Source organism: Saccostrea echinata, unplaced genomic scaffold (genome assembly GCF_033153115.1).
Source record: "Saccostrea echinata isolate AGI-Se365-2 ecotype Australia unplaced genomic scaffold, CSIRO_AGI_Sech_v1 ptg000042l, whole genome shotgun sequence".
NCBI classification, from domain to species: Eukaryota; Metazoa; Mollusca; class Bivalvia; order Ostreida; family Ostreidae; genus Saccostrea; species Saccostrea echinata.
The window spans coordinates 7,269,958-7,295,000 of record NW_026889791.1 but is presented as its reverse complement, the minus strand read 5'-3'; the positions used below and the strand labels follow the sequence as shown (position 1 = coordinate 7,295,000).

The 25,043-nt window shown below is 34.3% G+C and overlaps 1 protein-coding gene across 1 annotated transcript in view; it reads right to left on the bottom strand.

Moving 5' to 3' along the window:
• Positions 1-25,043, bottom strand: part of LOC133201052 (ATP-dependent RNA helicase SUV3 homolog, mitochondrial-like) — a 99,754-nt gene that overhangs the window by 12,893 nt on the left and 61,818 nt on the right. Inside the window, exons 6-7 of the mRNA XM_061336853.1 lie at positions 6,713-6,824; positions 4,095-4,264 (exon numbers count right to left, since the gene is read on the bottom strand). Coding sequence (XP_061192837.1) covers positions 4,095-4,264; positions 6,713-6,824 — 282 coding nt within the window. The remainder of the gene's footprint in view (positions 1-4,094; positions 4,265-6,712; positions 6,825-25,043) is intronic.

Genomic DNA, 25,043 nt, shown 5'->3' with positions numbered 1-25,043 from the left:
CTTCTGCACTCATTTTCAGTTCATCCCCTTACCTTTTAAATTTTTCACATGCTTCATTTAATAATCTTTACTGCCATTTTGCTATAAATCATCTTGGTTTGAGTTGTAGTATTAAATTCATTGAACTTTGTCCAAATATTATTTCTAAATTCATTCCTTTTTGTGTAAATCTATCATCAGATTCAATATGAGTGTCAAAGACAAATGTCATAACAATGTTGGTAGTTTCTTGCCGTGCAGCGATATACGAAACCCAACATTTTATTAATTTTAATATTTTATAAAGTATTGCATATATTTGAATGAAATTTTAAGGCAAAAGTCAAAATAGATAGAGGTAGTAGTATATTAAGTTTTGATGGAAACTTTTGATTATTTTTCATAGTAGTTGTGACATTTCTTTTGAAGCAACCCTCATATATCACTTAAATCAAGTTTTTATCACTAATGATGTTTCATCAAACAAGAGGCCCAAGGGCCTTGAATCGCTTTTCTGATAAACTGTACAACCTATCACTTCTATTTGAAGCCTCTAAGTATCCTGTATATTTAGATAAACTCTTGAAATTCCAAAGGTAGGTCATCATGACCTACATTTTAGATGAAGCACTCTGAGAACCCAAGATGACTCTAAGCAAATTAGTACCTGAGAGTTGGTCATGGTGACCTACTTATCACTTGTCATTCTCTGAAGATCCAAGATGCATCAACTAAGTTTAATGGTTCTAAGCCAATTAATAGCTAAAATATTTTTAAAATTGTAACCATAAAATTTCAAAAGTAGGTCACAGTGACCTACTTTTCAGATGACATACTTTGAGGACCCAAGTTGCATCAACCGACAAAGTTTGATGATTCTAAGCCAATTAGTATCTGAAATATTTATTAAAGCCATAAATTTTCATATGTAGGTCATGGTGACCTACTTTTCAGTTATCTTACTCCAAGGATCAAGATGCATCAACTGACAAAGTTTGATGGATCTTACTCGATTAGTACCCTAAATATTTCATTATAGTCATATAAATTGAAAAGTAGGTCACGATGACCTACTTTTCAGTCAACCTACTGCAAGGACCTAAGATATATCAACTGACAAGTTTTGATGATTTTAAGCTAAATATTACCAGACATTTAAAAAGTAGGTCACAATGACCTACTTTTCAGATGACATACTATGAGGACCCAAGATGCATCAACTGACAAAGTTTGATGATTCTAAGCCAATTAGTACCAGATATATTTAATTAAAGCCATAAATTTTCAAAAGTAGGTCACGATGATCTACTTTTCAGATGACCTACTCCGAAGACCCAAGATGCATCAACTGACTAAGTTTGATAATTCTTAGCCAATTAGTACCTGAAATATTTAATTATAGTCATATAAATTGAAAAGTAGGTCATGGTGACCTACTTTTCAGTTGATGTTCTTCGAGGACCCAAGATGCATCAACTTACTAAGTTTTATGATCACAGGCCTAAAAACTTCCAAATTATGCCTCTAAAACGTTTTGAAATGGAATGCCTACAAAGTTCAAACAGTAGGTCATGGTGACCTACTTTTTAATACATATGTTTCATGGCCCAAAGATGCATCATTTTGCAAGATTTCTTGATTCTAAACCTCTCAGTATTCGATTAATGACCTTCATTATTTTGAAAAAGATAAGGTGACCTACTTTTTAGTAGACGTACTTGGGGACATATAAATTGAAAAGTAGGTCATGGTGACCTACTTTTCAGTTGATGTTTTTCGAGGACCCAAGATGCATCAACTTACTAAGTTTTATGATCACATGCCTTAAACGTCCAAATTATGCCTCTAAAATGCTTTGAAATGGAATGCCTACAAAGTTCAAAAAGTAGGTCATGGTGACATACTTTTTAATACATATGTTTTATGGCCCAAAGATGCATCATTTTGCAAGATTTCATGATTCTAAACCTCTCAGTATTCGAATTAATGACCTTCATTATTTTGAAAAAGATAAGGTGACCTACTTTTTAGTAGACATACTTGGGAACCCAAGATACATCACCTGACAAAGTTTGATAATCATAGGCCTTAAATTATTCAAAATATGCCTCTAAATCATTTTGAAAAAGAATGGCCGCAAAATTAAAAAAGTAGGTCACTGTGATCTACTTTTGAGTCAACATGATATGAGGTCCTTAGATGCATCAACTGACAAGATTTGATGATCCTAGTCCTTATAGTAAGCAAAATAACATTTTAATAAAATGTAATTTTTGGTCAACTTTGAAGTGACCTTGAGACCACGCCCTTTACCCCAGGGTGATGCCTTCTACAATTTTTAATCTTCAACATATCCTTATCCTTTTGTGTAAGTTTGGTGATAATCTGCCCAGTGGTTCTTGAGAAGATGTTTTTTTAGCAACCAGTACTTTTGTTTCTATTTTCCCAATTATCTCCCAACTCTGGTTTCCTAATTATCTCCCCTTGTTTAAGGGTCACAACCCTAGTTTTAGTATAACCCGGAGCCCTTTGGCCAAGGATACCCTTTGACAAATTTGACAATAATTGGCCAAGGGGTTCTTGAGTTATGGCCCATATTCTAAAAAGTTTACGTACACCACACAAATGGCCATAGCATTAGCTCTTTGAGCCTTTGGCTCAGAAGAGCTAATAATCAAATGATTGCTTGTTGTCAGCTTCATTATAAATTGCAAATAACTTAGATCTGTGAACTGCAACTACAACCATACTCTCTTTTTTGCTATTACTTGACTGTTATTGAAAGAGAAAGTAGATTTTTAATCAAAGGATGACTGCACTTAACGCCTGTTTTTGGGTCTTTTTCGGTTGCTTGTGCTGCTTTTATGTCTAAACCTTATCTCACTTTTGTATGTTTATGAAAGAATACTGTCAATTTGGAAGCACATTTTAATCTTAAAATGATTTTAGACTGTGATACAATAAAATGATTCAATGTTTTTTGTCCTTACTGCTTTCCAAATATAGTGAATTTACACTTACCTGCCCTTGATTGAACATTAGACATGCATGAGAGGTGGAGCTAACATTGTAAGAATGGCTCTAAAATTAGACTACATAAACAGCTGATAAATAACAATGACATGTTTGAAAAAGCGAATGTGATCACTCTTTCCAATCTCCTCTCCATTCTGTATGGCATAAATACACTTCTGACAAAGGTTTCAAAACGAAATTAACAATATGAGCACGTCAATGTAATTAAAGCAGATTTTATATCAATGCCAGATGACTTAATGTGTTCGAACACAATGTCCTAGTTAGCACAAAACATGCTTCCTTACAAGTCACGTGTCGGAATTTAGTATTCACAAAGTTACCTGAAGTAAGAAATCACGTGGTGAATTATAATATTCAACATGTCACAATCCTTGGTTACAACACAGAGAGCGAATGTAAGAAGAAGCATTTTTTTCTCTTTTTAACCATGAGCGCATGTTTGTCTATTAATCTCCTTTTGATACATTATTATTTATGCAAATATACAACTACTGTTAAACGGCGAACAATAGACAAACATGCGCTGACTATGTATAAAGTCAGTAAAAAAGTGGGCGTCCTCATTATTGAACAGAGATTCAAGAAATTGTGATGACCCCTGCCTTTGAAAACAGATTCGAACTTCGTAAATACACACTTTTATTAAGCGTAATTACATAAAGTTGTAGATTGGATGTTGATCATTCTTGCAATGAAAAGAAAAATGCTTGTTTTGAAAGATTATTTTGTCGCAAATTCCGCATGTCCTTAAGTGCAGTCATCCTTTATGATACTTACTATTCAACAGAAATCTGAATGTAGTTTACAAACATCATGTTATACCTATTGTTACATTACTCTTTATAATCATGCCAACAGTTTGCATGCTTGATTTTCCATGAGTAAAGAATGCATTTTCAATATATAACAAAAACCCTATGCCTGAATCCTGGTCACAGGGGCCATAAATTTCACAATTTTGATAGAGGGTTCATTGCTAATTATAACTTTGTGAATAATTTGACTTGATTTCCAGGAGTAGATTTTTGAAGATATTTTAATTTTGATGGTTTTGGCCATCTTTATAGTACATATACCTCTAATGTATCTCCTGTACTGCCGACGATCTTCCGTACAAGATTAATGGCTGCCTCCTCTCCACAGAGATGGATTTCTCTGGCACATAAACCCAGAAGTACCCTTGTCCAGGCCCCTCCTCTCTCCTGGTCCCTCAACATTTGAATCTCATCAATGACTGCCACATCATCTATAATATAGAAAAGAACACAAAATCATGTTCAGTCTTTAGCTCTTAACAAATTTTGAAAAATCCCAATACATACTTCAGTTTCAACCACATACCCTAGAAAAGTTCAAACAAGACGTCCAAGGACCACAAAATCCATGTACAGTCATTGGACATCAGTATTCATCACTGACCTCAAAATACCCTTAATGGTCACAATTTAGAATTCCCATTGTCCAGGAATGCTTTAACGCAACTTCAGTTAAAATTGGCTGAATGGTTCTTGAGAAGAAGATGAAAATGTGAAAGTTTACAGACACAGATGGAAAGATGGGGAGACAAAAGGACAGATGGATGACAAACAATTGGTGATCACAAAAGCTCACTTGAGCTTTCAGCTCATGTGAGCTATAAATGACATTAAATTTTCACTTTTTCAATTCATAATTATCTTCCCTTGTAAGAAGTCATGGCCCTTCATTTGAGTTAGCTTGTATTTCCCTCTACCCATTAACACTTTGTGGCAAGTTTAGTTGAAATTGGCCCTGTGGTTCTTGAAAAGAAGTCAAAAATGTTAACAAGAGGCCCATGGGCCACATCACTCATCTGAGTAACTTTGGCCATGCTGTTCATTACCAGACTTCCCCCTTGTAATACCTATTGTGGCCCCGCCCTACCCCCGGGGGTCATGATTTGAACAATTTAGAATCTACACTACCCCAGGATGCTTCCACACAAGTTTCAGTTTTTCTGGTCCAGTGGTTCTTGAGAAGATTTTTAAAGATTTTTCCTATATATTTCAATGTTTCCCTATTGTGGCCCGCCCTATCCCCGGGGGTCATGATTTGAACAATTTAGAATCTACACTACCCCAGGATGCTTCCACATAATTTTCAGCTTTTCTGGCTCAGTGGTTCTTGAGAAGAAGATTTTTAAAGATTTTTCCTATATATTTCAATGTAAAACTTGTATTCCATATTGTGGCCCCGCCCTACCCCCGGGGGTCATGATTTGAACAATTTAGAATCTACACTACCCGAGGATGCTTCCACATTAGTTTCAGCTTTTCTGGCTCAGTGGTTCTTGAGAAGAAGATTTTTAAAGATTCTTTCTATATATTTCAATGTAAAACTTGGTTTCCCTATTGTGGCCCCGCCTACCCCCGGGGGTCATGATTTTAACAATTTAGAATCTACACTATCCCAGGATGCTTCCACATAAGTTTCAGCTTTTCTGGCTCAGTGGTTCTTGAGAAGAAGATTTTTAAAGATTTTTCCTATATATTTCAATGTAAAACTTGTATTCCCTATTGTTGCCCCGCCCTACCCCCGGGGGTCATGATTTGAACAATTTAGAATCTACACTACCCGAGGATGCTTCCACATTAGTTTCAGCTTTTCTGGCTCAGTGGTTCTTGAGAAGAAGATTTTTAAAGATTCTTTCTATATATTTCAATGTAAAACTTGGATTCCCTATTGTGGCTCTGCCCTACCCCCGTGGGTCATGATTTGAATAATTTAAAATCTACACTACTCCAGGATGCTTCCACATAAGTTTCAGCTTTTCTGGCGCAGTGGTTCTTGAGAAGAAGATTTTTAAAGATTTTTCCTATATATTTCAATGCAAAACTTGGATTCCCTATTGTGGCCCCGCCCTTCCCACGGGGGTCATGATTTGAACAATTTAGAATCTACACTACCCCAGGATGCTTCCACTTAAGTTTCAGCTTTTCTGGCTCAGTGGTTCTTGAGAAGAAGATTTTTAAAGATTTTTCCTATATATTTCAATGTAAAACTTGGATTCCCTATTGTGGCCCCGCCCTACCCCTGGGGGTCATGATTTGAACAATTTAGAATCTACACTATCCCAGGATGCTTCCATATAAGTTTCAGCTTTTCTGGCCCAGTGGTTCTTGAGAAGAAGATTTTTAAAGATTTTTCCTATATATTTCAATGTAAAACTTGGATTCCCTATTGTGGCCCTGCCCTATCCCCGGGGGTCAAGATTTTAACAATTTAGAATCTACACTATCCCAGGATGCTTCCACATAAGTTTCAGCTTTTCTGGCCCAGTGGTTCTTGAGAAGATTATTTTTTAATGACCCCACCCTATATTTGTCTTTTCTTGATTATCTTCCCTTTTAAGGGGACTTGGCCCTTTATTTTAACAATTTAAACTCCCCTTCACCCAAGGGTACTTTGTACCAAGTTTGGTTAAAATTGACCCAGTGGTTCTTGAGAAGAAGTTGAAAATGTGAAAAGTTTACAGACGGACGGACAGACGGATGGACGACGGACAACAGGTGATCAGAAAAGCTCACTTGAGCTTTCAGCTCAGGTGAGCTAAAAAGTTTACAGAAAGACAAACAGACCGACATCCAGAGGATGGACAAAACTGATCAGAAAAGATCACCTGAGTCTTAATTCAGCTCAGGTAGGTGAGCTAATAAAAAAGTGTGTTTTTCCTTACATTCTGTTGTGGTGCTGGTCATCTCTACTGTTGTGGAGATGTGGGCTGCAGGTTTATCAGGCCTAAAATGGTACTGTCTCTCTTCTCCAGTCACCAAATCACAGGGGACTTCCTATAAATAGTAGAAATTTTTACAAGCCTTAGGGTTTCAAAGCATATGTGATGAACATGTCATTCGAAAACAAAAGGCCCATGGGCTATAATGATCACCTGAGTAACTAAGGTCGTCCTTGTTTTTTATCAGCAGATTCTTTTTCCTATATATATTCCTTAGTAAAATGTAGACAACCCATTGAAGCCCCATTTTATCCTACAATACCTGCTGTTTTTTTTCATATAAATGCCTTATCATGGCTTTCATATTCTTGGAGAGATAATTTTTATAATTTCTTTGTATTTCTATGTAAAACTTTTATCCTCATTGTGATCCCACCCTTTCCCATGGGGCATGATTTGAACATACCTGAATAAACACTACCTAATGATAAATCCATGTAAATATGATTAACATGGTTTCGTGTTCTAAAGAAAAAGATTTTTCCAGTTTTTTTGAGTACATTTTCCAACTTAAAACCATAAATGCACATTGTGGTCTCACCCCAACCCCAGGATCCATCTATATAAATATTACTGATCACTGTTCTTGAGAAGAAATTTAAACATTTCGAGCCAAAATTAAAATAATTGTTTGCCCTTTCCTGACTCAGATTGTTAACAATGGGTAGGTAGGTAGAAAAATATTTTATTTTTTTCTTCTTAAAATTATAAGAAGCCTAAGTACCACATTGCTCACTTGAGTTACTTTCACTTTTGCTGCTCTTCAAGAGGTTGTTTATAAAAAAAATTCTTTCTACATTCCCATGAAAAAATTTTGAAACCATCCTAGCCCCAAGGTGTCATGACATAATCAAATTATATATACTACATGGGAGTTCTGAATATCAAGTGACTACTGTGACAAATATAAATCTGTACTTTACTGGAATGCTTGTATATCAATTTGAGTATTTGTTCCACTGCTGATTTGAAAAGGATTTTTTTCATATTTGTTTCCTATTTATTCAATGTAAAAATTTGACCCCCTAAAGCAGCCCCACCCAAACCCCAAGGCTATGGTTTGAATAAATTTCAATCAGTGCCATCTAAATAGTGTTCAATCTACGGTGTGGCCCTTCATTTGAACAAACTTGAATCCCCTTCAGCCAAGGATACTCTGTTTTAAGTTTGGTTGAAAATGGCCCTGTTGTTCTGGAGGAGAAGAAGAAATTGTAAAAAGTTAACAAGAGACCCAAGGGCCTTAACGGTCATCTGAGTATAATACAATACTGTAAAAGATCCACAGACATATAAAATAAAACACACTGAAAGATGAACTTCCCCAAAATCAAGAACTATAATGATATTGCCATAGTTATTATATCTGATGGTTTGGATCCAACAACTTAGTTTTTTTTTCACGTTTTTTTTTTTAAATAAAATACTGAATTTCTTTTCCTGTGTCATTTATTTTCTCAGAAAAGTCATGCCTGATCATAAGGGTTAAGTATTAATAATACATTTGGGTCAAATACATGCATTTGAAACATTTCCTGTTTCAGTGACCAAAAACAGAAATGTGTTAAACATGGCAGCATGCAAGCACGTAATCCTTTTAAAGAGTACAGAATAAAATGTATTGGTGATAATACTTAGCCCCGTTACTTTTTCTTAGGGTAAAGGAGATGCCTTATTTTTCCTATCTCCCTGATGGTGTGATTGTAAATGATATCAGAGCCTCAACATCTGAAGAATATTGTCTTAAAGTCACACACATGGCCGTGGATACAACCAACTAACTGTTAGATTCATTTTAGACAAAATTTCTATTAGTAGATACAAGAACAAAAGGTGAGTACAATAACAAGAGGCCCATGGGCCACAACACTCACATGAGTAACTTTGGCTTTGCTGTTTTTCACCTGATTTCTCTCCCCCCTCCCCCCTTTGTAGTACTTATTGTGGCCCCGCTCTACCCCCAGGGGTCATGATTTGTTCAGTTAGAATCTACACTACCCCAGGATGCTTTCTTATAAGTTTCAGCCTTTCTGGCCCCGTGGTTTTTGAGAAGAAGATTTTTTCTGCATATTTCAATGTAAAACTTGGATTCCCTATTGTAACTCTGCCCTACCTCCGGGGGTCATAATTTGATCAATTAAAAATCTACACTATCCCAAAATGCTTCCACATAAGTTTCAGCTTTTCTGGCTCAGTGGTTCTTGAGAAGAAGATTTCTAAAGATTTTTATTATATATTTCAATGTAAAACTTGGATTCCCTATTGTGGCCCCACCCTACCCCTGGGGGTCATGATTTGAACAATTTAGAATCTACACTACCCCAGAATGCTTCCACATAAGTTTCAGCTTTTCTGGCCCAGTGGTTCTTGAGAAGAAGATTTTTAAAGATTTTTACTATATATTTCAATGTAAAACTTGTATTCCCTATTGTGGCCCCGCCCTACCCCAGGGGGTCATAATTTGAACAATTAAGAATCTATACTACCCCAGAATGCTTCCACTTAAGTTTCAGGCTTTTCTGGCCCAGTGGTTCTTGAGAAGAAGATTTTTAAAGATTTTTACTATATATTTCAATGTAAAACTTGGATTCCCTATTGTGGCTCTGTCCTACCCTGGGGGTCATGATTTGAACAATTTAGAATCTACACTACCCCAGGATACTTTCACATAAGTTTCAGCTTTTCTGGCTCTGCGGATCTTGAGAAGAAGATTTTTTTAATGACCCAACCCAATTTTTGTATTTACTTGATTATCTCCCCTTTGAAGGGGACTTGGCCTTTTTCCCAATATGAATCATTTGATTATAAAATAAAGGCAAGTCACCAGTAACCTCAAACGTTTTCTCATGATTTTGTAATATTAACCAGGATTTGAAAACATCTATCCAAAATTTATTTTTCAAAGTTTTCAGAAAAGTTGTGACATAATTAGTCCCACAGTTTATAAATTTCTCTAAGTTAAAATTTGGGATGAGGTGTTCCATGCCCCTATTTGCAAAAATGAGATGTCTTATCCAAAATAATTTCAAAGAAGATATAAAAGACTTAAGGTTTTATATTTTCAATTCCCCATCTTCATAGTTTTTAACAATAACTTCTTTTTTAACCCTATAAATTGATTTATTCCATAAAAATGAGAAGAAGGTTTTTTTCTAATTCTTTACAATATGATTCAGAGAAGTTTGTGATTGACATTAAAATGTGATTTAGTAAAGGTAAAACTTATGTCTTAACAACTGTAATTTTCCCTATTGGAGTTAGATACCTTTTTCCCCATTGTTTAAGTATTGACCAAAGATGCATCAACTGACAAAGCTTGATGATTGAAAGCTAATTAGTACTTGATATATTTAAAAATAAAGCCATCAAATTTCAAAAATAGGTCACAATGACCTACTTTTAAGTGGACTAATTCTGCAGACCCAAGATGCATCAACTGACAAAGTTTAGTGATTCAAAGCCAATTAGTACCTATACATATTTAAACAAAGCAATAAAATTTCAAAAGTAGGTCAGAGTGAACTTCTTTTCAGTCAACTTACTCTGAGGACCCAAAATGCATCAACTGCCAAAGTTTGATGATTCTAAGCCAATTAGTACTCAAAATATTTAATTATCGTCATATAAATTTAAAAGAAAATCACTGTGACCTACTTTTCAGTCAACTTACTCTGAGGACCCAAGATGCATCACCTGACAAAGTTTGATGATTCTAAGCCAATTAGTAACCGATATATTTCATTATATCTATAAAATGAAAAGTAGGTCATGTTGACCTACTTTTCAGTAGATGTACTCCAAGGACCCAAGATACATCAACTGACAAATTTTGATGATTCTAAGCCAAATAGTACCCGAAAATATTTACATACAGCCAGAAAATTTCAATTCTGGCTCAGTGGTTCTTGAGAAGAAGATTTTTAAAGATATTTTCTATATATTTCAATGTAAAACTTGTATTCCCTATTGTGGCCCCGCCCTACCCCCGGGGTCATGATTTGTACAATTTAGAATCTACACTACCCCAGGATGCTTCCACATAAGTTTCAGCTTTTCTGGCCCAGTGGTTCTTGAGAAGAAGATTTTTAAAATTTTTCTGCATATTTCAATGTAAAACTTGGATTCCCTATTGTGGCCCCGCCCTACCCCTGGGGGTCATGATTTTAATAATTTAGAATCTACACTATCCCAGAATGCTTCCACATAAGTTTCAGCTTTTCTGGCCCAGTGGTTCTTGAGAAGAAGATTTTTTAATGACTCCACCCTATTTTTGTCTTTCCTTGATTATCTCCCCTTGTAAGGGGACTTGGCCCTTTATTTTAACAAATTAAACTCCCATTCACCCAAGGATACTTTGTACCAAGTTTGGTTAAAATTGACCCAGTGGTTCTTGAGAAGAAGTTGAAAATGTGAAAAGTTTACAGATGGACAGACAGACGGACGGATGGATGACGGACAACAGGTGATCAGAAAAGCTCACTTGAGCTTTCAGCTCAGGTGAGCTAAAAACCAAAACAAACAAACATAAACTAATAACTGGTCCACTGATAAGAATATATTATTTTTTTAAAGTAGTTTTCAAATAAATGATCATCTGAATAGTTTGAAATAATAATTGAATTTCTCATTGATAATGTGCCCAGACAAGGTACATGTAACCTAAGGAGCATCAAATGTAGGGGGAGTACATACTCAGGTATACCGTGACCATGGAGACAGTATACATCCAGCTAGCAAGTGTCAATTAAAAAAAACCCAACCGCAATTGATCTTAGCACCCGCAATATCTTCGAAACAGGTGGATGATTACTGATACATGATGACCCTGGCTTCACTTTGAAACTATAATTATTAAAGTGTTAAAATTAAATAATTATAACAATTACAAAAGTTCAAATACAAGTACCTATGTAATGAAAAAATACATGTACGTTTTCGTATTAAGGTATCTTTGCACGTTCAATTTACTAAAGTTGGAATTACGTGTACATTTCATGCACAAGTACAAAATGTACCTGTCTAGTATTATTTTTATATCGATATAAAGTATTTCAAAAATTACATGTAGCACATGTAAGAGGTTCGTGAACATGTACACCTGTATATTTATATCGACGCGGAGGAAAGTGTTAAGCTTCTTTTTTTTTTTTTTGACTGACTGACTTACAAGTAGTTACAAAAATTCAAAAAACATACAATGTAAGGTCTACATGTAGGATAATTAGAATTGACAAAATAATTTTTCCTTATAGACATGTATTTGAATCAAGCTATTTATTAAATTTTGGTAAAAGATTAATTAAAAAAAATATCATAGTAGTTAAAAAAAATGATATTTTTTTCTCCAATTTGTGCACTGACATAATGCACATTTATATTGTAAATGTACATTACTTTTTTTTCATGATCAATTATTAAGATCGATAATTTCAATGTTGATCTGGATAAATTAAAACGTGCATGTAAATTGAAATAATAAATAAAAAATAATTAAATTAAAGATGTACAACACACTGGGGGAGATAACTCTTGCGATTTCAATTAAACGTTTAAATTGACATCAAATTTGACGTTTATAATAAAGCATCAAAATGACAACCGAATCGATCCCGACATAATTATAAGAAAATGGGATTAGGGGCTTGATGTGGTATCTTTAGAAATACCAAATCGTATTCTTGATTATTTGCGCTTTTGATTTAAAACCCGCCCCTCCTCCATAAAAAGGGAACAAAAAAAAGATTATGTCTAAAAATTTCTTTCATTTTATATGAAAATCGTAGACTTGGACCACACTATGGACTACAATGTGATGAGGTAACTTGACATAAGTAACTGGGAACAACTGGGAATCGTCTTACGTTATACACGTGACAATAATCCTGTGGAACGATTACTTGAATTTGTGCAATGTGAAGGCACAAGTGGGTTAGAAATTTGTGACAATGTCATTAAATCACTTTCATCTGCTGGCATTGATGTGAAATGCTGCCGTTCTAAAACAATAGATGGGGCAGCAAACATGTCCAGAAAATACAATGGTTTTGCTGCAAAATTCCAAGAAGTTTCTCCAAAGGCAACATATCACTACTGCAGTAACCACGATTTGAATCTAGTCCTCTGCAAGAGTTGTCAGGTGTGGGAAGTGCATGTGATGTTGGATGCACTGAAGCAACTTGGAATTTTTTATCATTACTCCCCGAAGAGGAGCAGGCGTCTCGAACAAGCTATAACTACTGTGAATGAAGGAAGGCCATCAAAAGATGCCATTACAAAATCAAAAATGAAAATATTTTGTGAAACTCGATGGGTGGAGAAAATAACAACACTGCAGGATTTTGAAGACCTATATGAAGCTTTACTTACTTGTTTAGATGCCATTGGGTTTTCTGAACGTGGATGGGATGGCAAAGCGGTTACAGAGGCATATGGACTTATGAAGCGCATAACAGATTGCACAGATATTATCAGTTTCCAAAGAGTATTGCATCTTTTTAGATATTTAATGGGACTTAGTAAGAAACTTTGGAACTGAAATGGACGTTATTCAAGCTTACAACATGGTAGAACTTGTAAAGGAAACCTTAAAATTTGCAAGAACCAATGAAGCTGATTACGATATCATATATACAAAGTCAGAAAAAATGGCAAGATTAGCTGACATTACAATAGAAATTCCTAGAAGATGTGGTAGACAAACTCACAGAAGTAACATCGAAGCAGAAGATGCCAAAGAATATTTCAAACGTACAGTTTTTATACCATTTTTTGGATAATGTTATTCAGCAAATGGATATGAGGTTTGGTACTCTTGCTAAAGCAGCTCTTCGTGGGTTTTACCTACTACCAAACAATCTTAACAAAATCACAGATGAAACAGTCTCTTCTCTAGTTGATTTCCATAACACAGATTTACCATCCTCTTCTACTTTTTCTCAAAAACTGGAGCTCTGGAAGAGGATATGGTCTAGCCAGGAAGACCGACCAAACACCATAGATTCCACACTATCAGACAGAAGAACGTGTTCAACTCTATTCCCAAATGTTACAAAAATTTTACATTTTCTACAGCTAACAGCAGTTTCTTCAAGTGGAGTAGAACGCGGAAACTCAGCTTCAAAATATATCAAACGAGCATCGAGGAGTTCTATGAGAGAGGAAAGATTAAATGCACTTCTTCTTCTTTATGTATGCCAGGACATCAACATCGACATCGAATCCGTCGTTGAAATGTATGCCAGGCAGCAGCCATGAAGAATGCTTCTTATCAATCCTCTAGCAGAGAAATAACTTTGCAGATTTTTTTAAAATTAATTATTTTATTTTCATGTGATTTAAGCAATAAACTACAATTCAAGACCCCTGCCTCCTTTACTTAATTACTTGTTCTACCTAATAATGCTAATAAGACTATTTACATGTTGCTTAACTGAATCATTATTTAGTTGCTTACTTTGATAAGCAGATACCATATTGCATGTAACGCTAAAAATTAGAACCAACACTTTAAAGCATTAGCGTCAGACTGTTACTCAAACATTAAACATTAAAAATCCGTAATTTTTTTTTATGGAAAAAATATGAAAAGAACAAGAGGCCCAAGGGCCTTAACGGTCACCCGAGTATAATACAACAATTCAGAGGATCCATGAAGTATAAAATGAACTGAAAAGTGAAGCTTTATTGCCCTAAAGCAAGAAAAATAGGGTGATCAGGATCAACAAAATAATTAGTCTAGAATTCATTAGCAGTTCATAAATTAGGTTCTAATCTGTTCGCTATTTATCACTATCACCGTATAGTACATTAACAAACTATCAGTACTACTGTACTATTTTAATTCCTTGTTGAAATCTCTTACATTGGTATTTGATGAACATTTAATAAGACAAGTTATTTTTGTCTCATTTTTATTTATCTATTACTTACAAGTCTACCTGATCATTAAAATCATGGAAGTACTTTATGTATTATACAATAAAAATTCTTGCATAAATCTTTTATTCTATTAACCTTTCAAGTACATTATTTACAGTGATTAATTATCAAAAGTAAATGGCAAAGGGGTATAACTCCTCTCAGTAGAATAAAAATTAATAGAGCCCTGGCCAAGACCAGGATACTTGATCAAATGGTCTAGATGTTCAAAATCTGGTAAAAATACCCTTCCTTATTAAAACTTTTACATTTTTTGCCTCTGATATGCCCATGTGCAGAGAAGATTTTTAAAGAAATAATGCATTTTTACTACATATTCACTATATTATCAGTAGAGCCCCCCCCCCCCCTCCTTCCCACAGAGAAACACCAGAGCCTCTCACCCTGGGACCAGAAGTTTACTCATTATAAGTAATCACTTTGTTTATCTGCTTAACAATATGAAGCAGACAGGATTATTTAATAGAATTAATGCATTTTCACTATATTATCATGAGCCCCACCCTTACACCAGCACATCTGACCCAGGGGTCATGCAATTCACTACTCTGGAAGAAGCGCTCTTGCTCATCATAACTATATACACTTAGCTTCTTTGCTTTTTAACCAGAAGCAGAAAAGAATATTTTGAAAGAAATTTTGCTTTTTCACTATATAATCAATAGAGCCCCCACCCCCTTTTCACCAGAACCTTTGACCCTGGGGCCATGAAATTCAAAATTTCTGTAGAGTCACTCTTGCTTATCATAACAATGTACTTAGTTTGTTTAAATAATACCCAGGGGCAGAGAAGAAGATTTTCAAAGAAATAATTCACCTTCACTATAGGATCTAGTAAAAATCCCCGCCCTAGCACCAGAACCCCTGTCCCTGGGGTCATGAATTTCACAATTTCTGTAGAGTCACTCTTGCTTATCATAACTATGTATTTAATTTGTTTAAATAATACCCAGGAGTAGAGAAGAAGATTTTCAAAGAAATAATGCATTTTTCACTATATGATCTATATAGCCCTGCCCTAGCACCAGAACCCCTCACCTTGGGGCTATGAATTTCACAATTTTGGTAGAGGCACTCTTGCTTATCATAACTATGTATTTAATTTGTTTAATTAATACCCAGGAGTAGAGAAGAAGATTTTCAAAGAAATAATGCACTTTCACTATATGATCTATATAGCCCCACCTTAACACCAGAACCCCTGACCCTGGGGCTATGAATTTCACAATTTTGGTAGAGTCACTCTTGCTTATCATAACTATGTATTTAATTTGTTTAATTAATACCCAGGAGTAGAGAAGAAGATTTTCCAAGAATTAATGCATTTTCACTATATGATCAATAGAGCCCCGCCATAGCACCAGAACGCCTGACCCTGGGGCCATGCAATTCACAATTCTGGAAGAGGCACTCTTGCTTATCATAACTATGTACTTAGTTAGTTTATTTAATACCCAGGAGCTAAGAAGAAGATTTTCAAAGAAATAATGCATTTTCACTATATAATCAAGTGAGCCCCGCCCTAACACCAGAACCCCTGTCCCTGGGGCCATGAAATTCACAATTTTAGAAAAGGCATCATTGACTATCATAACCACACACTTAGTTTGTTTTAATAATACCCAGGAGCAGAGAAGAAGATTTTTAAAGAATTAATGCATTTTCACTATATAATCGAAAGAGGCCAGCCCTAACACCAGAACCCCTGACCCAGGGGCCATGAAATTCATTATTTAGGAAAAGGCTTCATTGATTATCATAACCATGCACTTAGTTTGTTTAAATAATAACCTGGAGAAGAGAAGAAGATTTTCAAAGAAATAATGCATTTTCACTATATGATCTATATAGCCCCGGCCCAGGACCAGAACCCCTGACCCTGGGGCCATGAATTTCACAATTTTGGTAGAGGGCCCAACGCAGGTATAAAATTAAATGCATGTCAGCCATGTGTATGGACTACATATTGGACACGTGGACATAAAAACCTTAGAGAATGTTTTATTTTTAATCTAGTAGTTGATAGTTTAACTCTTATTCTAGTTGTCAAATTTAAATCTGCATGAATTAATTAATTAATTACAGTCCCTGAAACGTTCTACTTTCCCATTTTTCCGTTTGCTCACCATTCGTTCACCGTTCGTTCAGCGTGCGTCCACCGTTCGTTCACCGTGCGTTCACCATTCGCTCTCCGTTCACAGTTTTGCGTTCACCGTTCACTGTGCGCTCGCGTTCACCGTTCACAAAGCGTTCAGCGTTCGCTCTTCGTTCCGTTCACTTTGCGTTCACCTTGCGTTCAGCGTTCACCTATCATTCAGTTTTCATTGTCATTCGGAACTCCGAAGTGAAAGGACTTATCTTTTTGTAGGTTAGGAGCTACAGGTTTTTTAATTTAATAACTTACATATCGTGTTTGAAGAATCATTATTTCATGGGGGAAAATATCTACGATATATATTTTTATTATTCTAACTTAGCTGTTAGGTTATTTATTAAATTACTCTGGAAAATAAATGTTGTTATAAGCACAGTCTGTACCTATGTAGAACGATGCTAAAATATTAAATTTAACTAAAGGCAATGTGCAAATACTTCAAGCACTGCAACATTTTGTTGTTTTGTTAAAGGCGACAAATCGTTAATGGAGATATAATTATCAAAGTCAAATAATTACGCAGCAAAATTACGAAAATATTTATTTATAACACTTTTTTTTCAATTACTACAGAAAATATGATAGAACTAGTTCTGAGAGTTATACATAGTACTGCGGATATTGTATAAATTTATTATCTTTAGAGCGAATTAAATTGATGGTGTGGTTAAAGGAAATATTTATTTAAAATGTAATGCACAACAGAATTTTCTCTACTATAATATGTAAAGTCTATAGTTATAGAGAAAAAAAATCTTTCTTCACCGTAACTTTATATGTTTGTCATTCGATACGATTAATACCCCCTCCCTTTTCCCCCTAAATCGGTTACTTAGTCAGTATTGTATTTCCAGAATATTTTAATTAACATTTTGAAAAAAAAGTTTAGGTCTTTTTTAGAACAAAAACTTCAGTCTCAAAACAAACAGGCATCTAAAAAAGTCACAAAACAATAGAAGTTCAAAATGTACACGTGTCGGTGGTGGTATTTGGAATTGGCAGAGAGTATGTTTCAAATTCAAGTGTTAATGCCCTATGTATTTTATTCAATTATTATTCAAATGTTGGAATCAAATCTAGAAATGATAAAAATAAATGTTATAACTTGTTGGAAATACTCGCACTTCGTCTTCGATGTGACGAAACTTTCACACCTGCACAGTGTCGAATGATTTTGATTGACAGGACAAGCACGTGGACTTCGTGTGAACTTGAAGCAGGAAAATAAAAACGAGTATGACTGTCAAACAAATGGATTTGATTTGTTGATAAAAAAAAAAGTTACTTTCACTGTCTGATATACTTAGAAAAAAATTTCAGAGTTTTTATTTGATATAGGTACCAAACATGTAGTGATGCCTGAAATGGGAGGGGGGGGGGGGGGCTAGCTAAAACGGAATATCTCTCTCTCTCTCTCTCTCTCTCTCTCTCTCATTTGTCTGTTTAATAAAAACTATAACAGCATATTACTTGAATATCAAGTTCTGAAAATTGAATTTATAACAAATAATATGAATATGTATCTTTGTATTATCTTGTCCTAGTATAATCACGGCCATCTACAGATAAATGTAGAAGTCTGCTCAGTAAACATGGCCGTAGGAACCGAGGGGGGGGGTGCCCCCCTCCCCAATAATTTTGGCGATATATAGATTATTATAGTAAACATAGATACTATATGCTTGTGCCCCCGCAATAAAAAATCTGATGATCTTTTTTTTTTTTTTTTTTGCTTGTCAGGAAATTTTTGGTAGTGCCCCCTCAACTATCAACTGAAAATGTATGGCTGTGCCCCCCCCCCCCCCCCCCCACCGAATTTGCTTCCTACAGGCCTGATAAATCATCATGTAAAATAGAAATGACATATAATATATTATTGTATTAAAAATTTAAAATACGAGCGTATAAATGCAAAACGTCCACTGACCTATGTAATTATTTTTTTTTTCATTACTTTACATGAAATCGCCTTAACACGGAGATATATGAATTGATGTTACAACCACTTTAATTCATTCTATAAGTCAGAAGTTTTCTCTGATTTGTTATCAAATAAGAATATTTTTATTTTCCAACTAAAAAAATATCTCTTATACTTCAGCGTTCGGCAACAATTGCAATGTTTTAATGCGATAAAAATCGTGTGATTGAAAACTTAATGTGCATGCATCGTCTTTCTTAGGACAATTTTGGAGAATTTATTTTATTGACTTATTTATTCATTCATTTATTGGTTTACTTATTTATTATTGATTTTTTTTTTTTTGGCACTTGACATAATAAAACAATAAAATAGTTTCAATGCAAGGAAAAGATCAGAGGCATTCCGAATATATCGTTCATCTTGCGTTCACCGTTCGTTCACCACTCACTTTGCGTTCGCGTTTGCACTCCGTTCGCGTTCTGCGTTCGCTCACCGTTCAGCGTTCACACATCGTTCACCAAGTTGCGTTCAGCGTTCACACATCGTTCACTCACCGTTCGCTCTGCGTTCGTTCACCGTTCGTTCACCGTTCGCTCACCGTTCAAGTGGGAAAGTAGAACGTTTCAGGGACTGTAGTACTTCAGAGATTTAAAAGATTAAATATAGGGTAACATATGTTTCATCAAGTTCTAATGACTGCGTCAAAAAAGGGGGGGGGCTTCGTCAAAAATTGCCTATACATCTGCATTTCAATGAACTGAAAAGAACTCTGATATATAATGTAACTAATTTTTTTTAAGCAAATGATATTTTCTAGCTTGGAATTTTTCATGTGTATTTGAACATCTAACAATGTTTTCGTCCCACGTCTGAAAGACGCTTGAGAAATGTGACTTAAGGAGAAAGGGGGGGGGGGGGGATTTTTCGCTATACATTCAAAACAGCTCGTTTAAAAAAACTACAAAAAATTATAAAGATTACTTTGTAACCAGTTTCATGAAAAAAGTATTTTTTCCAAAATTAAACGATAAGTTTTTTAGTAAAAAAAATATTAAATTTCAAATATACGCATTTTTCAAGGCTTAAATGAACCATAGTTTTTTGGTTCAAGTTCTTCAAAAAATATTTTGGCGATGTGTACCTCTACAAAAATACTTTATTTGTGTGGTTAATGGTTAAACGAATGAGTCAATGAAATTTGACAGCCAGACTACCTGGACTTTTTTGAAAATCAAGGATTTTATAGCTAGCCGATTGAAAATTTATTCTCCGTGTGAACAACCAAAGGGAACATCCTGTCCAAATACGACTCGAACGATTTTGTCCAAAATGTGCATACGCATTGTATACATAGTCATGTATAAAATATACAAAAATAGCGAAAATTAAACGACAGGAATTTTTTGGTGGTGGGAGTGTTGTATGTCCTTAAAGCACGTACATGTTCTTATACTGCATCTTGAGATAATAAAATTCTATTAATAATTTATCGAAGACTAGTTTTTTTTTTAATTCTTTTTTTTTAGTTACAATTGTTATTATTATCTTCTTTTTTTTATTATGAATTAAAGTACTTATTGTCTGATATATTTACGCAATGTATATTTATATATTAATGGATTTTAAAAATATAAAGTAAATAAATATGTAACTATACATGTGACATGCTACCTTAATAATAAAAATATATAATGTATTAATAAATTTTAAAAATAATGAAAATAGATATGTTAATATTGCATGTTGTCTGGAGAATTAAAATATATAAATATAAAATCATGTTTAAAAATCATATTAATAATATTTTTACACTGTACATTCACACGCTTTGCATGTACAATATTTAGATTACAAACTGGCATGTTGACTGGTCGATGCGCTGAAGGGCAACGCATTTTATCACTTATCCTGATTGATAGACCTGTTCGGCATGTTGACTGGTCAAAGTGCTGATGAGTTAATCGCTAATCCTGATTGACAGCTCTGTTATGCAACACCGAACACACGTTCGCTTTCTGGGACCGCTACTGAATTTGGGGTTCGCTTTCAGTGTTCACTCTGGGTGCCACCAGGTTCGCCAAGGGTGCGCTCCTGGCCCTAGCGAACCCAAAGCGAACCCAGAGAGCGAACCCGGGGTGCACTCTGGGTTCGCTTTCTGTTAGGTTGAGTCTGGTCGGTACTGTAGCTCACAGTGACCAACTTTTCATTTGTCTGACTACAAGGACTCAAGATGCATCAACTGACAAAGTTTGATGATTCTAAGCCAATTAGTACCTGAAATATTTAATTAAAGCCATAAATTTTCAAAAGTAGGTTACAGTGACCTACTTTTCAGTTGACTTACTCCGAAGACTCAAGATGCATCAACTGACAAAGTTTGATGATTCTAAGCCAATTAGTACTTGAAATATTTCATTATAGTCATATAAATTGAAAAGTAGGTCACAGTGACCTACTTTTCAGACAACCTATGCTGAGGACCCAAGATACATCAACTGACAAAGTTTAATGATTCTAAGCCAAATAGTACCCAAAAATATTTAAATATAGCCATCAATTTCAAAAGGAGGTCACAGTGACCTACTTTTTAGTTGACCTTTTTTGAGGACCCAAGATGCATCAACTTACAAAGTTTTATGATCAAAGGCCTTAAAATGTCCACAATATGCCTCTAAAATGCTTTGAAATCGAATGCCTGCAAAGTTCAAAATTAGGTCACTGTTACCTACTTTTTTAAGGTCAAGATCTAGTAAATGATTTTTCCCGTACTTAACGGTTGTAATAGAATTATGTAGAAAATAAAGTATTTTCCTGGAATTCATATTGAAATCATGTAAAAAGTAATCCTGAAGCCAATATTCAATTTAATATTATTTTAAAGAAGAGGCTAAGAACATACAAATTACCGTTCTCTGAGAGACTGTAGGCAATCTGGATACATTTAATTTGTCTGATATGGAAAAAACTCCCATATGCATGACTGGTTTTCTTAATTTTTTCAATGAAAATGACAGTTTATAATATGATTTTTCGCCTTGTTTACCTACAAATTATGCCCCGAAACACCTTATTTGACCAAGCTATGCTTATAAAGCTTCATTAAAGGAATTTATTTCTAAAATTTGAGAAATCTGTAGGCTCCTTTTATTTACTAGATCTTGACCTTAATAAATATGTTTTATGGCCCCAAGATGCATCATCTTACAAGATTTAATGATTCTAAATCTCTCAGTATTCGAATTAATGACCTTTAATGTTTTGAAAAAGATTAGCCATAAAATTCAAAAAGTAGGTCAAGGTGATTTTTATCTTTTAGTTGATGTACTCAAGTAGGTCAAGTGATTTTACTTTTTAGTTGACGTAAGCCGAGGACACAAGATGCATCATCTGACAAAGTTTGATGATCATAGGCCTTAAATTCTTCAAAATATGCCTCTAAATCATTTTGAAAAAGAATGACCGCAAAATTTAAAAAGTAGTTCACCGTGAACTACTTTTGAGTCAACAAGATATGAGGTCCTTAGATGCATCAACTGACAAGATTTTATGATTCTAGTCCTTATAGTAAGCAAAATATCAACAATTTAATAAAATGTAATTTTTGGTCAACTTTGAAGTGACCTTGAGACCACACCCTTTGCCCCAGGGTGATGCCTTGAACAATTTTTAATCTTCAACATATCCTCATCCTTGTATATAAGTTTGGTGATAATCTACCCAGTGGTTCCTGAAAAGATATTTTTTTATGAACCAGTTCTTTTGGTTTTATTTACCTAATTATCTCCCAAGGGGTTCAAGGGGTTCTTGAGTTATGGCCCACATTCTAAAAAGTTTAGGTACACCGCACAAATGGCAATAGCATTAGCTCTTTGAGCCTTTTGCTCAGAATTTAAGAGCTAAAATCTGGTAAAAATACCCTTGCTTATTGTAACGTACATGAGTGATCTCCTTGGGATCATACTTGGTTTTCCCAAGTCTTACACGGACGATAATGAATGCAAAATATACAAATACAATGGACACTTGCCTATTGTGTATATTATATATACAGATATGTTTTTGTCACTTGCCTAGTGCTACAATTCAGTACACACAGACTTGGGTATACAACGTGGCTAGTTTCCACTTGTCACTAATAACAATTAGTCACTGTGGCTCTCTGTGATTCTTTGCTCACTTTGATTAAGTGTAAAACAATTGTTATCCAGTCTCTTGTCAACCATGACTCTACCAGTGACAATAACTCTTCATCACAACTGTGCAAACCACAACTTTTGCTAAATATATTTATTATTTTTATATCAATCTTATATATTGCTTTCTAGACAAGAATCTGACTTTGAGCATACTTTGCTCATTTAAGGAGGTTCGATCCTGAGCTTTCAAGCCCATTTTAGTCTGTACCTTTATTTACAACATTCTGCATCATTTTTAAGTTCAAACATTAAATCTGGATTCTACAATGCAAATTAAACTATATCCAATGAAAAAACAGCAATTAAATTCCATTCAAATAGGATTAAGCCAGGAACTATATTTTGTGGCGGAAGGTTTTTTCGGAGAAAATTATCAATTTTTCCCTTTTGAAATATATACAGTACTGTTGAGTTTAGATTCCTATTTTTCTATGCCGGTTGCACACAGAGCTGTTTTTTTTGCAGTGAAATGTTTTATGCTGGTTCTGAAATATCTATTAAATTATTTCTTATGAATTCTTTTATTATTTTGTGACAAATATAGTAAATATATTCTGAAAGTCCAGGAAAAAAAATTAGCCAATTTTAACATAAAATTATCACTTTTTTAGTAAAATCTAAAAATTTACATCATAGACCCCCACTTTTGTTTTTCTTTTCTGAATATATAAGATAACTTTGATCAATCTGCCTAAATTCAGCAAAAGTTTAAGACTTTAAAAATAATTTTCTTGCTTGTTAAATTTTTAATGCCAGAAGAATAACATTTTTTGAGTGCAGAAAGGTCAAATAATTGATTATGCGAAGCAATTTGAGACTTTTTCTTAGTCCCAATTTTAAAATGTCTTTTTTAAAAATAGACTAATAGTTTATTTTGTCCCATGATTTATTTGGATAAAAACATTAGAGGGAAAACGCCGAAGATGCGATTTTTGATTAAGACACAAATTTCAGTACAAAAAGGTCATATTAAATGTACTGTAGCGCCAAAAGAAGCATATTGACCCCCATTTTTTGTTTTGGTTTTTAATTAAGATATGTGAGTAGAAACTAAAAATATACTTGACAAAAAAAGTTTAAGACTTTAAATATCAGGATCCAACCTTGTTAAACCAAAACATTCAAGTTATTTTGTTTATATCTATATCTATATATATATATATATATATATATATATATATATATATATATATATAACATTCTTTCTTGCATTCTCATTCAATCAAATAACCTTTTAATTAAATTATATACAAGGATTTCTTGATTAACAATACATAGCAAAGGGGAGTAACTCTCATTTGCTTCACTTATTACAATTTGTGTACTCTGTTTGCCTCCTAGATACCCAGGAGAAAAGAAAAGGCACATTAACTTATAATTATATTTAATACATTTACATTGATATTATTACATTTAGTTTGTTTGATTACTACTAGTACTCAGGGGCAGAGACCATGAAATTCACAATTTTGGAAGAGGCACACTTCTCAACATAACTTTTTACTTAGTTCATTGGCTTAATACTCGGGAGCAAAGAAGAAGATTTTCAAAGAATTTATGCATATTCACTATATAATCATTAGAGCCCCACCCTAACATTTTAAAATTAACTTTCTAATTTAATTTGATTGACTTTATGGATCCACAAAGGTGGGGAGATTATATAGTTGTACCACATCGCATTAGAAATGCCTTGCAATGCTTATTACTATGGCAACTTGCAGCTTTGTCTCGTGGGTTATCATGTTCTAGTTTGTAGAAAATAAATTAAGCCCACTTCTAGTCGTCATTTATCGATAACTTCTATTTTCAGTGAATATTTAGGTTTTTCATTTTCTATTTCCGCAAAAAGCAGTTGTCAGTTGGGTTCTATTCAAAAAGGAAAGTGAATACCCATGCACGTGAAAGTGGCCAATACATGGTTAATTTGTGTCCAATGCATGGTGAAATGAACATACTAGTAAAAAACAACTCTTAGAAAATTTATACAAACATTGATTCAGGAAGTGAAAGTTCCGTTTGAAAGAAGTCTCAAATTATTTTTATTTTCATTTTGTCACCACC